Source organism: Streptopelia decaocto, assembly GCF_964273445.1.
Source record: "Streptopelia decaocto genome assembly, chromosome: 9".
NCBI classification, from domain to species: Eukaryota; Metazoa; Chordata; class Aves; order Columbiformes; family Columbidae; genus Streptopelia; species Streptopelia decaocto.
Genome location: NC_138664.1, coordinates 17541346 through 17556614, shown reverse-complemented (window position 1 = coordinate 17556614; position 15269 = coordinate 17541346). Strand labels below are relative to the sequence as shown.

The following is a 15269-nucleotide window of genomic DNA, read 5'->3' as shown; positions in this document are numbered from 1 at the left end:
CAGGTGTCACAACTATCTTTGCTAGAACCTGAGAAATTGGCAAAAGCCCTACATTCGCCAGCAGCATTTTAAGAGTTTGGCATGTGTAACAATGCTACTCCAAAAATACTCATCTGCTGCTATCAGGAGGCTCAGTCTCTGCTAACCCACCATGCAAGGAACGGGAGGATTATCACTGACCTGTGCCTCTGGGTATCGAAGTACCAGAGAAGATTACAGTTCGTGAGGTCACATATTTTAGTTTACAGCTATGGAGCCAATACTCCTCTTCCACGCAGAATAGCTAAAAGTGCATTTAAGGGGCCAGCTTTTGATAAAATGGGAAGTTGCTGTAACATTCGCATGTGAACAGGCTGCTTCCTGTGCTGCTGAAGCAGAACCATTTCAAGAACAAGCCAGAAGAAAGCACAAACTCACAGACAGTCAATGAATAGAACGTATGAAACTTCTGGTACACCCCAGCTCAAAACCTACGAAGTATTTCTGCTGACAGATTAGTTCAATACTCACTGAAAACTTAAATTATTTTGGAATACTTACCATATTTGTAGCTTGATTTTCTTCCCATCTAGTTCTATTGTTCTGATCTTGAAGTCAATTCCTGCCAGAGAAAGAGATACTCTAAGTTTTGCAATAAATGAAAAGGAAGTGTTCCGTTTCCTTTGGACAATTTGGTAAGAGCAAACTTAGGCAAAAGAATTATTCTGACGTTGTCATTTCTTCCAAACACCAGCAAGTGCTGAGGATGCACAAAGGTCTTCAGCTGCATCCAACATGCCAAGGATAAATTATTCTGCACAATGAAAACAGACCAAACTCAGACTCACTACTACACTTAGTCAAGATTATGCGAGGAAGGTTTAATCTCAAAATTCCTCCATTTTACACTGAGAAGTTCACTAGTTCAAATGTATATTTTTCTCAACTTTTGACCAGCCCCTGCAGTTCAAATTAATTCCCTAGAACCTCTGCTGGATCTGAGGATAAAATGCTTTGATCCCTTAGTTCCTTTTTCAAACTAGCATCTACTTTTAAAAACAGATATTTAATGCAATCTGTTTGGACATCAGAGCTAAAGGTAAAGCATCACAGGAGATAAAAGCTATACAGAGAGCTGCTGAAGGTGGCTGAAGTAGCTCACGCATGGGACTTTTTCAAGAACATGAGTTTAAGAGTAACTTAGATTTTCTAGAAAACTCCAAAAAGTATCAAGAAAACACTTCTTTTCCCCTGTTATACTTCCACATGTGGAACTCCCATCAGTTCTGAGATTGATGTTCAAAGACAGATTTTAAGCCATGGATGAAAAAAAATAAATAATTCAGATGAGCTTACTAATGCCTTTTAAGGTTTAGACAAATCAAATGGATCTAAGAATCAAAGCCAAGATTTCCAAACAGATCAGCCCTTACCCTGTACTATTTTCACTTTCACATCCTATTGTAATCTATACTTTAACACAGCTCAAATTAACACTGTTCAAGCCCCACTATGTGACTGCTGGATTCTTGAATCATCCCAGACACCCCCATTTACCCCCCAATTAATCTGTTTTGAAACTAATAGCCCATTTTTTTCTTCACTGAATCCTAAACAGTTATTTAACATACAGTCACAGTTTGTAAAGGATTTGGGGGGTGGGGTAGGCTATTTTGTTAATATTTATTTAATTTCTTCTTTCCTCAGATGTAATTTAAGTGAAAATTACCAAGAGTATCTTAATTGAGAAAACGCTGTTTATAGCTGTAAGAATTCATCCATCACTTAAACAGGAAGCTACGGGATTTTTTTTAATATACTACAGTAGCATTTGGATATGAAATATAGTCATTCATTAACTATTTGACTTTCATTCTTCTCACATGCGGTATTAATATTTGAATATACTGAAAATACCAAGTTTCAGCCACTTAATCATGATGTGCTATGGATATGTAGTTTAGCCCATTAGTTAGAAAACAAATTATGAGCAGAAATATCTCATCAGCACTTTTAACAGCGTATGAAATTAATTGCATTAATTTAAAATGCTGTAACTACTGCTACAATTGCATTTTCCCAAGCTTCACTAGTACATTTACAGGCAAAAAGATATTTTCATTAATTCACACTCTTCCAAAAATGACATAAGACTGATGTGTACTTAAAAAATCCTTACTATACACAACAGAAGTTTGTCAAGTATTTCCTTTCTACATTTAATAGGATTTTGCATCTCCTTTGTAAAGTTGTTTTTTTGTAACTAGATGCAACACTATCTGAAAGCCGTCCCTTAGGTCACTTCTAAAACCCAGGATCTGCACAAAAGATACCTTCTCAGAACTTGAGGCTTCTCGTAGGAACTTAACCAAAATTCTCAAAGATGAATTTCGAAGCTAAAGGAAGAATATAAAGGGCAAGGCCATAATTACCTCTGTTATGATACTAAGAAGTTTAGCAAATGCGACTGCAACTTTTGAGAGGCTAAAATGAACTAGAAACTGGCGTTTCTTTTGTTCTTTCTCTTCAGCAACAGGAAGCGGTGAGCGGCAAGCGCTGGTGGAGCCGGCCCGGTGACACTGCGGCCCGGTGACACCGCGGCCCGGTGACACGGCTGTGCTTCCTGCCACCGCTCACGGCCTGCGCAGCAACCTCCTGCTTACAGAGAAATCTGAACTTTCACGGTTTAAAATGCAATATGCAATGCTGTTCTCTCCAGTAGGGAGAAAAAGACCAGAAACATTTGCACGTCCATCTGAAGTTTTAGAAGCTTTTAGAAAACACAGACCCAGACGAATTCTTAGAATGCAAAGGCTGACAGGATAATTACTTTTAACTGCTTAACTGGAGTCACCACACAAGTCACCCAGCAAGTCAGCACGTACTAGACACAGATAAAACAGCACCTGTGGTAGGTATCACAAGCTTGCAGCCTGCATGGACCAAGTCTAAGGCGAGGCCTGACCCATGCATTGGTCAGCACTGTAATTGCTTCCATTTCCCTTGCAGCATGAGGTAAAAGCAGCTCAGGGCTTATTGTTCTTCAAAATCCTTTTTGGTTCCTTGCTAACTATAAGCCAGGGATGCATGCCCTCTCATCCCTTTACTGAGGGTATTTTATCCCATAGCTCCCAACAAACCTCTCTCAAAGAATACAGTGAGCAAGGAATTCTGCACACTCAGAAAAAGAACAGTGTCATTAATGCCACACAAAGACTTACACAAAAACCCCATGAGATCTGCAGGTTGCCACATTTCCCTTGTATCACCACGCGAAGATAATAAAACTCCCCAGCTAGGGTCTAACCATTGTCCAGCACCACGTAGCCAAGGGGACTGGCCTCACCAAGGCTGCTTTTGCTCTAAGCCAAGAACTCATCTTCATCTCATCCACTGAAAGCTCTTCTGCCACTAGCACCTCTTCCACCACTCCATACTTACACCTTCCTTCATATTCCAGCCAACCTGGGCAGATTTTACACATAATTAGGCTGCAATGCAATCATTTTAGAGACATTGGGAAATGTTCCAAAGAGCTACGTTGCAATACTGAATATACAGAACCGCCCGGCAGTGCAGATTGAGAGGTTCCTTTTCCAGCTGCAGTACCAAGGGTTTCCTACTATGAACCTTAATAAAACCAGTCTGACACAATTCTTACAGAATGTAAGGACAAACTGAGCCGAGATGCTGAAACAGTTCATTTTGCTACTACAGATTTTAGAACAGCAGCTTACTCCTAAGGCACCACTGTTACTCTTCTGTCCTCTCCTCACCAGGGATTTTAACCCTGCAGTCACCAGAGCCAGCGCCTCAGGTTTTCCAGTGCCACAGAGTCCCAGCTGGGTCGCCACTGCAAGTTTTCCCCACACACCGCTCTTCAGACTTAAAGGTTGTCTTGTTTCTTCTTTCAAACAACATTTCTGCTGCAGAAAATGCTACAGCACAAGGAAACCAAACCAAAGCATTCTGGCTGGAGCAAGTACAGTGTTACAGCAGCACCAGCAAATGCTTCTGAAGGTAAAGGTTTCTCTGGTCTTCAGTCTGCTTAGAAAGAAGGTACTGGAAGGGCCATGTTCTCCAACAACACAAGTAGTGAAAGACAGAAAATAAACAAAAAGTTTCATATATATATATAAATCAAAACTCACTTAGTAGCCACTGGCAAGCACACATCAGAATTCTTAATATTTAACTGTACGGTTAACGAGTATGTTAATTTTTCATGTGGCTCAACATCAGCTTGCAGCAGCTGGACCTTACATGAGAAAGCTGTATGATCAGATGACAACTCCTGTTGATTTGAACCCAAGTTGATTGACTAGGTTTCCCGTTTCACTAAGCTCACGGAGTCTTTAGATTTAATAACATTTTTCTGGTGCAGCTGTAGCAATAAATCAGCCAGGAAATCACCTCCTTTCAGGATGTGAATAAACGTCAATCTCCGACAGCGCACACTAGCCTGTGTATCTACCACTGTATTTCTCTACCTCTGTCAAAGCAATACTTACTAAATAATAATAATAATTACTCAATGCACTAGCATTTCAAATGGTTTATTGTTGTTTGTTTTTTAAAATATACAAGCACAGGGAATTTTAAAAGTGGTGAAATATCAAAAATTGGCAAAGAAGCTATCTGACTTGCTTGCTAGAAAGTCTCATTTTAGACTCATCTATCAAAGAGCATAAAAGATGCATCACAGTGTCAGATCTTGTTTATTAAGTAAAAATTAAGAGATCTGTTTTGCGTGACCTGCACATAATAAAAAACCCCACTCTCTTTTAAAAGTTCTCTTCCTACTTATCTAAATCTTACCTTACTCTTTTGAAGAAAAAAAATGGAAGAAGTAAAATTAAATGGAAATAAAATATTTTTCCAACAAGATTCCCTGATAAACAAAAACTTTGTGGCACTTATCACCATTGGACATAGATCACAATAAAAATGAACTCATTACGAACCAGGGAAAGGAGTCAGGGTACAAAGTCTCCTTACACTTTTGAGCAATACAGCATCAGAACAACTGGAATTTATGCAACAACTTTCAAGCTGGGCTTGCTCCAACCTCACAGCATTGGCCCCTCCTGTCCTGCTGTATTTATGTGTAGGGTCAGGGAGGGGTTGATTTTTCTTCAATGGGCAGAGCTAGAGAGGGAGAAAATTCTGCAACTTTTTTTCTGCAAAACACAACATATAAAAGTCTTCACAATACACAAATGGAGAACATCTTCCTGCAGTTGCTCAGAGTCAAGTCTGAATTAAAAGCAACTCAAAAATGAGCAAGCAGACTTGTAACCTACCTTCAAAAAAAGGAAGCGAGAAGAGGCCCACGACTGAAAATCAATATGCTTCACCTTCCGTTTGTTGAACTCTGGGAGAGAATTACTCTGAAATACTCCTCCCTATGGGCTTTGCTTCTCAAGAACAGCAAGCACCAAGGTGCACAGAGGCCCATCGGAACCAGTGAGCAGCAGGACCTCTGCAGAGCTGTGACAGCGGGGACCGTTCTGCTCATCCTCCCAAGCACGGGTCTGCATTTGAGAGCTGTCACAGCCTGTCACCTGCGAGATCTGCAGCAGGACATGCCTCAGAGCCACCTGCTGCCAGCACATTTGCCTTTCATAATGCTCTGCCGAGCTGGGAGCGGTCGGTGCTGAAGGACGCTGAGGCACTCGCGCACCCCTCGCTCACCACAGGATGACAGACACGCGGTATCAGCGCCGATCACACACGAGCTGTGTGTGGACACACGTCTGCACAGCTGAAGGGTTTCAGCACCTTCCACGCTGACTCCAAGCAGGGACAGGCCTGCAGGACACTGCTCCTCAGAAACCTGCTCTTTACCATATGCATCCAACAGCTGAGAGACATAAATTTGTTCCTGTAGATTTTCCCCACAAGCTTACCCAGGCATTATTACTTTTTTTGTTGTTCTCAGCAGTAGGCATTGCAGGATTTGGATTTAATACACAACTATTTTTTAATGGTATTTTTAAGGGAATATTTTGTTGTGCTACTTGAGTATACTGTCTCAATCTACAAAGGCAGATAAATGAAGCCTCAGAAATCGGCTTTAAAATTAGATCTTTTGAGAAGGATTTCAGTAAACATAAGAAATGACCAAGTAGGAAACAAGATAAGTGTAAAAGGCAGGGTGGGGAACACTTGCAACATACCAGTGTGTCATACAGCCTCACGCAAAAGAGCAAAGTCTCATCGTTTTGAACTTGAACGCCTGGCTTTAGTCCTCAGTAACATCTGCGAGGCATTTTCAGATTATCTCAGCAATGTCTTGTATCACTGCACAAATTAAAGACGCAGTAGTCTTTTTATTGCAACCATTCAAAAATACAGCAGATTAACATGGAACAACACAACGGGGTGAAGGTCAACATTTTTTAAAGTTGCAACATGAATTTATTTTAGAATTATACACAAGTGCAAGCAGTTTTATTCATCCTTTCACAAATTAAAGGGACACAGCTGCATTCTATTCCTTATGGGCAGCCCACAAGAATCCACAAAACATGGCTAAATTCAGAGTGGGCTGGACAGGCTCCTTCAGATTAGCTGGCCATTCTTTATCTTAGTCTTCACCCACACTAAGACTGGCGCCCTACGCAATGATACATGGAGCTGTGCCTTGCACCTCGAAAGTTATTAATACATTAAGGTTCTTAAAGTCTAAACATACGACACTGGCAAAATAAATGCATACAAATGGCTGCCATAGGTAAGGCGAGAAAGAACGTGGGTGCGTATATATTTAACACAAGGCAGTTTCCTGCTTATAAGACCTTGAAACTTTGTACCAAGATCAGACCGATGCTCATAAAGCTAAAAGCCAAGGGCCACCTTCCTTCAGCTTGTGTCTCAGCTACGGCACAGCCACTGCACTGAGCTGCCTTTAGTATACACCACCTTCTATCTAAAACAGAACAAGGGAAGCAGCATACAACTTATTATCATGAGAATCAGACCAACCTACACTTTGAAACATTCGGGTTTTTGACAGCTCAATAACCTACGGTGTAGTTTGATGATCACTCTAAGGTTTGAAGCCGGCGCTCCTCCGAGCTCTGCCACCACAACCAAGCACCGCAGAGCTGCCCTGGGACGCCACACGATGCTGAAAAGAGAAACCCTCTTCTCTGCAGTTTGAATTCAGGATTTACAGACTGCTTTGAGCAGCCTTTGAATGGCATGATTTTAAGCACCAAAAATACTCGATCCAAATTTAGAGGCTATGAAACAACACAATAGTAGAAACTTATTACTGCTTGACATGACTAAAATTACCAACAGTCACAACAGCCCAGCTTTAAAAGGGCTGGGTCTGCGCAGAACATCTTTGAGAGTTTACAACACAGGTACTACAGCTCCGTGGAGGTGCACAGAAATTCACCTATGTCTACCTCTCATTCTATTTTGAATGTAAAACAAGCTACACTTGGTGGTAACTCGGTTTCATCTAAAATAATTTTGAAATAGATTAAAATTGCACTGCTGATACAGACAGCAAAGTTTGTTTATTTTAAGGATTATTTATAGACTGACTGTCTCTAGGAGGAATGCACTAACTTGAGAACATATTCCTCTCAAGCCAGGGTGCAACTGGAGAGCAGCAAATGTTAAAATCAGCCAACAGACTTGAGTTGAAGCTACAGTTTCACAGTTAGTTGGAACTAGGGGAGGTGCCACCACTGAAGAGTCACGACCAAATCCTTTCCTCTTTTGATCTGGTTAGTTTACATGTCTTTCATGTTTGTTTTCCGTGCAAATTGCATAATTCAGTTTACCATCATCTCTAATGACAACTGATGGCGTAACCCAGAGAACAGGCACACACAGTCACAGCTCTCCTCTCTCAGCAGCCGAACACATGCTCTGTTTAACCAACCAGTCACTACAGACCAAAAGGTGGCCCACAAGTAGGTCAAAAAAACTCCTTATTAAAAAAATCCTATGTAACAGATATAATACTTGCCACCAAGACTTAAAGTTCATTGTTCACTATTCATATACTACACTTCAGTTGCAACGATGAGAAGAGGCCAAAAAGGTTAAGTTTCATTTTGCTCAATAATTTTTGATCCAGATGAACCTACATGACTGTTGAGCGAGAAGTGGAGATGCCTCTTCTCTTTAGAAAAGCTTTTTAAAGCTCTAGGGCTCCCACTTGATCTGGATATTTGTACTGAACCCGTTATCCAGAGTAAAGAAATAAAGACTTTTGGGGGCCATATCACTGTCTGTTTAAAACAGAAGAGCTGCTACATGGAAAGCAAGCGCACACACTTGGAGATAAAAAACCCCTGCACAGTACAACCAGTGACCTTGGCATCCTCTGTTCTGAGGGTACCTACAATAGGCACTGCACACATTTCCCGTTGGCTGCCGATACAAGACGGGCACAGGAGACCTGATGGGAACAGTCAGTGCATACAGTTAAAAATCGTGACGGCCCAACAACTTGCATGGCCAAGCATCTCCGTGAGAGACTCGGGGATAACAAGGTAAGGTTAGAGGGAGAGGAAAAATAAGATGTTGAATTGGTTAATGTTAGAGCAGGTATAAATAAACCACGACCACTGTAAAGATAAACGCAATTTTAAAAGATGAGCAGTGGTGAAATTTTTGAAGCTTTTATAGGAACGCAGGAACACCCCACTCATTAAACACATGAGACTTCAGAGGGCACAGACCAGCTAAAACTGGAAGGGAAAGTACACAGAATATGAGTATTAGCAGCAACATAAACAGGGAGAAAAATACCAAAAAACCCCCACACGTCAACAATGGCAGTAAGACGGTTCTTAGCTTTGTAACCGATGCTCTGACCAAACGGATTCTGGTTATCTATGAAGACCAAAATGTCTCATCCAGTAAGAACTATCTTTAGTAAGATAAATCATCTAATCTATGAATTTCAGTTACAGTCTGAAATATGGTCATGTTTCAGAAGCAAGTGTGTAAAGTTCTTGGTGCAGCAGCAAAAACAAACCACAGTCAAAGCAGAAGGTTTGAAGTTACTGAAGTTATTTAAAGATGGCGCTCCCAACAGGCTCTGGGAACACCATTGTTACCTTTTCCTGCACAGCACATTCTCAATGCTCCTCTTAGTCGCTCCTGCTCAGCCAGAGTTGTTCTCCCGCCCAGCAGCTACTCTGACTTACTCTATCTTCCTCCTTCCTCCCATGCCTGGGCTGACACAGGTACCTTCATCTTCAATCCCATCAGAAGTCACACCACACAGACATTCTGTTTCAGTAAAGCAGAGCGCTCTCTCTCAGGCTGATGACAGAAAGGAGGGTTTTGCTGGGGGAGCTGGGGTGCGGTGGAGCAGGGTATGTGTTCCCTGGATCACAGCCAGTTTAGCTCTGCCCAATTTCTTAAATTCAGCCTGTTCTTCCCAAGTTCCAGATTCGATGTCACACTCTTATTAGTGACCAGTCTGCTCTCAGACACTAGAATACACATAAGAGAATGCTACTGACATTCACCATCAGTTTTTCTTCCTCTGGTGCCCAAACCAGTAGAGTTTGTACAGCAGCAGCAAAACTAATACAGATCATCTTAAACTGGGTCAACTGTTTGTTCCCCCTAGCAGAAGAAAAGTCTTCTGAAACATGCAGTACTTTAGTTGTCTTTGAAACTACATACAATCTAAAAGCCTCATAGCTTACACGTAGGAGGAGAGCTTACTATACACCACAACATTAAACTTACATGCAATTAATGGTCAAAAAACTTTTGAGAGGTGCCAAATTACATCCCAGTGCAAGCCCTGTAGGAACAGGAAGCTGCCAACTTCAGTTCTGAGTTGCAGCTAAAAACTTCCAGACCAACTCCACTTGTACAACGTTCTTACAAAGTACAACTCTGCTGAAGTTACTATTATTCATAGTTCATCTACATGAGAAAAGGATCAGATCTATTTTATACATCTACAGTCAGCTTTATGGACTGGACACTATAGCTTATCATAACACCTGACTAAAGACAAAAAGCTATATAATATCCTTTGAATTACAAACAATTTATATCACAAAACATGAAAGGAAGCATCACTGTAAATACTCCATGCATTCTTCATCACCTCTTATGAATTTCAGTTCAATTCTGAAGCCAGTTCCAGATCTGTTTCTAATAAAAGGATGCCCTGTTACGGAAGGACTAGGAAATCCTTCCAAGAAAATAAATAAATATGTCACAAACAAAAGCTATATGTCTTCAATACCTCTCTCAAAGCCTGCAATCAATTAATCGATACATTTGTTCCTACATTCAATGTTAGCCTGTGTTCTTAACTTTGCATTCAAACCAAGCCAGAAAAGCAGCTCTAAGCTGCCCCCCTGTCACTCAAATAACCAGGTAACTTATAACCAAGACAGAGCTCCATCTGCCAGTCAGGAGCAGGCACAGAACAGTTGGACATCTGTCACGCTGCTTCAGATTAACATGCAGCGAGAAAGCTGCAGCAGCATTTTTAATAGAAGCCAAACAATTTCACTTGCCTATTGGCCTGTTGCAGAATACAATAGGGTAACACAACCTCGTCAGGAGGCGAAAATCAAAGTCTAAGGTGTCTTTTGTTACCTGCTGGGTGTTAGTATCAAATTTAAGGTCACTCGAGATACAAACTTTAATGCTTTCAACCTGTGATGTCTCCAACTATGATGCCTTCTGATCAACATCAGAATAGTATCTTGCTGACCACCCATCACATTCCTTGAACACCGAATCATTCTTCCAGTTCCACATTTACCTCCACAGTACTGCCCCATTGCCATGCAAACCCTTGACCTTCTCGCACTGAGATACCCAAGTCCCACATCCTACAAGCCTTGCACATGCACTTGCATTCTGTAGATGTGAATAACAGGTGCCACCTGAGACAAACTAGTCTCAGTCACTTCAAAGTCTCTCTTGCAATTTGTTCATTATAATGACGATAAAGTACTACTGACAACTCCTTCCTCCCTCTTCCCCCACTTCGCTCATGTATCACTGATGTTTGCTTTCTTCTACAGCTCCTACCATCTGGAGAAGCCCAAGAGAAACTGATTGAATGAGCATAGTGAATAGGGAAGATTAATGGGAGGTTGAAAAAAACCCAACAAAACAACAACCCATCTTTTGTCTGCCAGACAAGTAGCCATGGCAAAGAAGAGAAGAAATATTCAGTGGGGCATAATTTGACTTGAGTGCACTACAACAATTTCCATCACACATTACAGACATGGAAATTTCACTGCAAAAGGGAAGTTGGTAATTTTGCTTGTCAAAGGACTTTCATCCAAGTGTTCAAAGGTCAGCATACATGTGTTTGATTGCCAGAGCAGTGTCCTATTTTGCAAGCTGTAGGCTAAGGAAAAGTTACTTCTGTAAAATCAACAAATTGTTTCAACTCTGAGAGCCAGTACTATCTCGTGTGGGCAACTTCCTGCCAAATGCTGATATCATCTTGGATTAAAAAAAATAAATACGACAAATTTTGTTTCAGCGTCAGCAAGCCTTTGTACTAAGTCAGAAATGCTATCAGCCAAAAGATGTGATTTACTCTCATAGAGACCAGTTTAAATACAAACTTGAAAGGAATGCAAAGAATAAACCTTATTATTTGGAATGATAAACCAAATCCAGTTTTACCAGACAGCACTACTTGAACAGCAAGTTAAGATACTTAGACTACTAAATTAATGCTGCTTATTCTCGTGCACCTCACTGAAACTACGAGCAAAATGCACATGAGATACTCCAAGATAAGTTTTGCTTTAGGAGGTGTTGAAATGTGAAAATAAGCTGACTCAACTGCATTTCACTTTCCATGTAGAACTGTGCAGAAGCAGAAGTTTCCACTCAGGAAGCAAACCAAGCAACATAACCTTATATAACACATTCCCGTTGTAAAAGTTTTATCCCACGTTACCAGTGAAAAGCTGATCCTCACTAGGGACCACAGAACTATCATGACTTGTCAGCCCTTTTAGATATTTTCCAAACAGAGCTATGGAGCCCTACATAAAAAATATAAAGCTGCTGAAGGCCAAGGACCTGCCTTGCCTGAGGCTGCTGATTGGAAACACATCACTTGTAATACCCAAAAGGATCACCAGAGAAAGATTGCTGGTTTACTGCTCATAACAGGTAGCAAAGTTTGCTGAAGGTTTTAGTTATGCCAAGTAGTCAAGATAAAGACAAAAAGTTTCCTGAGCCAAGATTTGCCCAAAAAGAATTTTTTAAAGTCTGATAAAATTATAAATACACGTGCACTTCACGTTTATCCTGCTTCTCAAGCAGCTGTTGGCCACAGGACACAGGGCTGGAAGACTTTACTGTCTGAATCAGTACAGCCACCCTTACAGCACAGCCAAAGTCTTGAAAAGTCAAGAGACCGTTTGCAAACTTCCAGTTTTGCCTGACAGCGGAAGAGCAGGGAATCTGCAAAGTGTGACACACGCATACCATGCAAGATGACAAAGTAACCACAAGTCATTATTGACTCACTCCTATAATACAACCATCAAGGCTAAGTAAAAATATTCTATAACAAAGCAGTATTTCCATATCCCCCTCCCACTTTCTTTTTCCCCTTCTGGAAAGTGTTTCCATTGCTCTGCTAACCAAAGTGGTGTGGTTTGCCCTGGTTTAATACACAACAACAGAAGTGGGAAATTATAAGACAGATATTTGGTGTGCAGACATGATACGGGGTGCCTTTTGTCACGGCAACAAAGTCTGCTTTAATTTCTGGATGTAGAATCTAAGAAAAAAAGTTGAAACGAGTTTAACCCCATGTAGTTCAGAAAAAACTCCGACTCACCTCACTCACACACAGCATTTACATACATAAGAGTAAACAGTAAAATTTAACATCAACACATCTCAAGCACATGCCTTCATGGACTGTACAGTGAAACCAACTCTGATCCTGCTGGGAGACAGACCAGAGGGCACCACTGCCGGCTCATCACATCATGCGTGCTAATTGCAGTCACTGTGAACCGAACAGACACGGTAACAGTAAGTACCACCATATTGCAGAACACACTTTTCGGAGAACACGTAAACAAAGCAGCCTGGCAGCTAACCCTTTGGGAAGACTCGCTGTACTCAATTAGGAACGCTAATCTGGAGACCTTAAAACTAAACCCGGCAGGCGGGCCCGTTGGGGACAAGCTTTGCAGCCCTGTGCCACCGCCACACCAGGGCTGGCTGCGCCCTATCGGCCAGCGGGAAAGGGCAGAGTTGTTAAAAGCGGAGTGAATGCCCCTGAGCTCCTCAGAGGTACGAGTTGTGACTGTAACACCAACCAGCGCTGAGCAGCCAGCATATGCTCACAGAGTGTGCGCGGGTGCGTCCTCAAGAACAGATTAGATCTACGTGATTAACCCAAAACTAATACAAGCAATATGTGATGAAGACTGAAAAAAACAAGTATTGTTATTTAAGCCTACATAAGGACTTCATGAGCAGCTTCACTATTTCCTACATTGTCGACTTTCCTCTTTGTAGGTCCTTTGGTAAAAAATAAAAGGGACTGGGAGAAACAAATCATAAGGAAGAAAACATAACTGTGAAATCACAAATACTACCTATGGAGCCAGAAGTATGCCTCAATTACTAGTAACTTTCTTCAAGTTGAGTAGTGGTGATAAGACAGCCCTTGTGAAACCAAACATAAAGGAAGGAAATAAGAGCAAATTATTTATTTACTGAATAAGGTAAGAAAAACCAGCATCCTATTCACAATTCTCAAGACTTCGAAGTGAATCAGTGTGAAAAAGAAATATCAAGGGGCTAAGCAGTTCAGGAAACAAAGAACATGGTTGGAAGATATATGCACCGGTTTATGTTATCTATGTCTTTATAAGTATAAAAAGGTAATTTATATTTAGTACAGTCCCGATGTAGGCATTTTTTTTTAACTATGGAGCACTTATTAATGTTTATTAAGCTTTTTATTCTACCACAGATGGAGCAAAATACCTTTTTAGGTAAAATGCTACTCAGGTCTTGATTAGCTGCTGTTACCATTACAGCATTTTGAAAGTGGCTGCAGAAAGAAAATGAATGTGCCATTTTAATTCCTCAGAACTTCTTTATTGAAATGCAGAAAATGTGTTCTCAAAGCACTAGAAATGCAGCCATACCTCTTCTAGTCAACCATATCCGCCCAAAGAAAAATTTGTTGTTGTTGTTGCTTGGTTTTATTTTGTTTACGTTTTTTTGTTTGCTTTGTTTTGGTTTTTTGTTTGTTTTTCCCTGTGTATCAAGTTCAGCAAAATGTCTGAAGAGGTTATGGCATTTGGGCAACATAAAAAAAAACCCAACTCATTATTCTACATCATCTTTAAATCAATTTCCTTCCGATGAAGAGGCTACTCATCCTCTTAGTGTTACTCTTCAAAGCATTAGTTTTGTCATCCTAAATACCTGCAGCCTCCAGTGCAGTTTATCCTTCATCCCAAGTGTCCTTCATTTTCTTTTAGAAGTGACCACAACGACAAGCAGCTAACCATAAATCTCAAGTCTTGTCAGACTGAGATTTCAACTCAGCACTATCTCAGTGAGCAACCTGGAAATTGTGCTTATGTTTAGTTGAGCAAGAAGTATTTTAAGACTGACAAATCTTGCAGAAATATAAGGCACCGTGGTCGGTTTCGGTATCATTATCATTAAAAGAAGCCAGTTGAGCTTTAGAAACCCCTTTTCACCAGTGCATTTATAACTGAACTCGGCTTTGGTCAAGGAGGTTCCCCTACCATCACTAAGGAGCTTTTAGCTCTAGTCGACTAAGGGGCTTGAGCAGAACCGCTCCGGATCTCCAAAATGTAGCTACACGTATGTGAACACACACATGCACGTACAAGAAAACCATGAAACCCCGTCTGGAGCGGTTCTGTCACCGCGCAGCTCAGCAGGAGCCACACTCAGTTTAAGCAGCCCAGGCCCGCTTCTGCTTTCTGAAAACGAACATCTCACATCCGAGCATGAAAAGAGCGGTAGCGAAAGAGCGAGAACAACGGACGGATCATTCCGTAACGCGGCCGGTGCAACAGCCGGGATTTCGCGCAGGGCTCGGTCCGGGGCAGCCCCGCACACGCCACCGATCGCACAGTCCCCGGAGACACCGGCTCCGCCAGCAGCGGGAACAACGGGAGCGGCCCCGGGGCTGGGCGGCCGAGCCCGCGCCAACTGTTGCTGCGGCCGGGGCCGCAGGACCGACCCGCATCCGGCGGGTCCCGCCGCGCCGCCCTCCGGCCCCGGGACAAGCCGTTCCC

At 41.7% G+C, this 15269-nt stretch overlaps 1 protein-coding gene across 5 annotated transcripts in view; it reads right to left on the bottom strand.

The window, feature by feature from the left end:
- The window catches only part of RAB8B (RAB8B, member RAS oncogene family), a 28925-nt gene that overhangs the window by 13132 nt on the left and 524 nt on the right, over window positions 1-15269 (bottom strand). For all 5 annotated transcript variants that reach the window (XR_014184903.1, XM_082061479.1, XM_082061477.1 and 2 more), the window contains exon 2: window positions 541-601. Coding sequence is in view for 4 of the 5 variants with exons in the window: in XM_082061479.1 (XP_081917605.1) it covers window positions 541-601 (61 nt within the window). In the remaining variant the exon portion in view is untranslated. The remainder of the gene's footprint in view (window positions 1-540; window positions 602-15269) is intronic.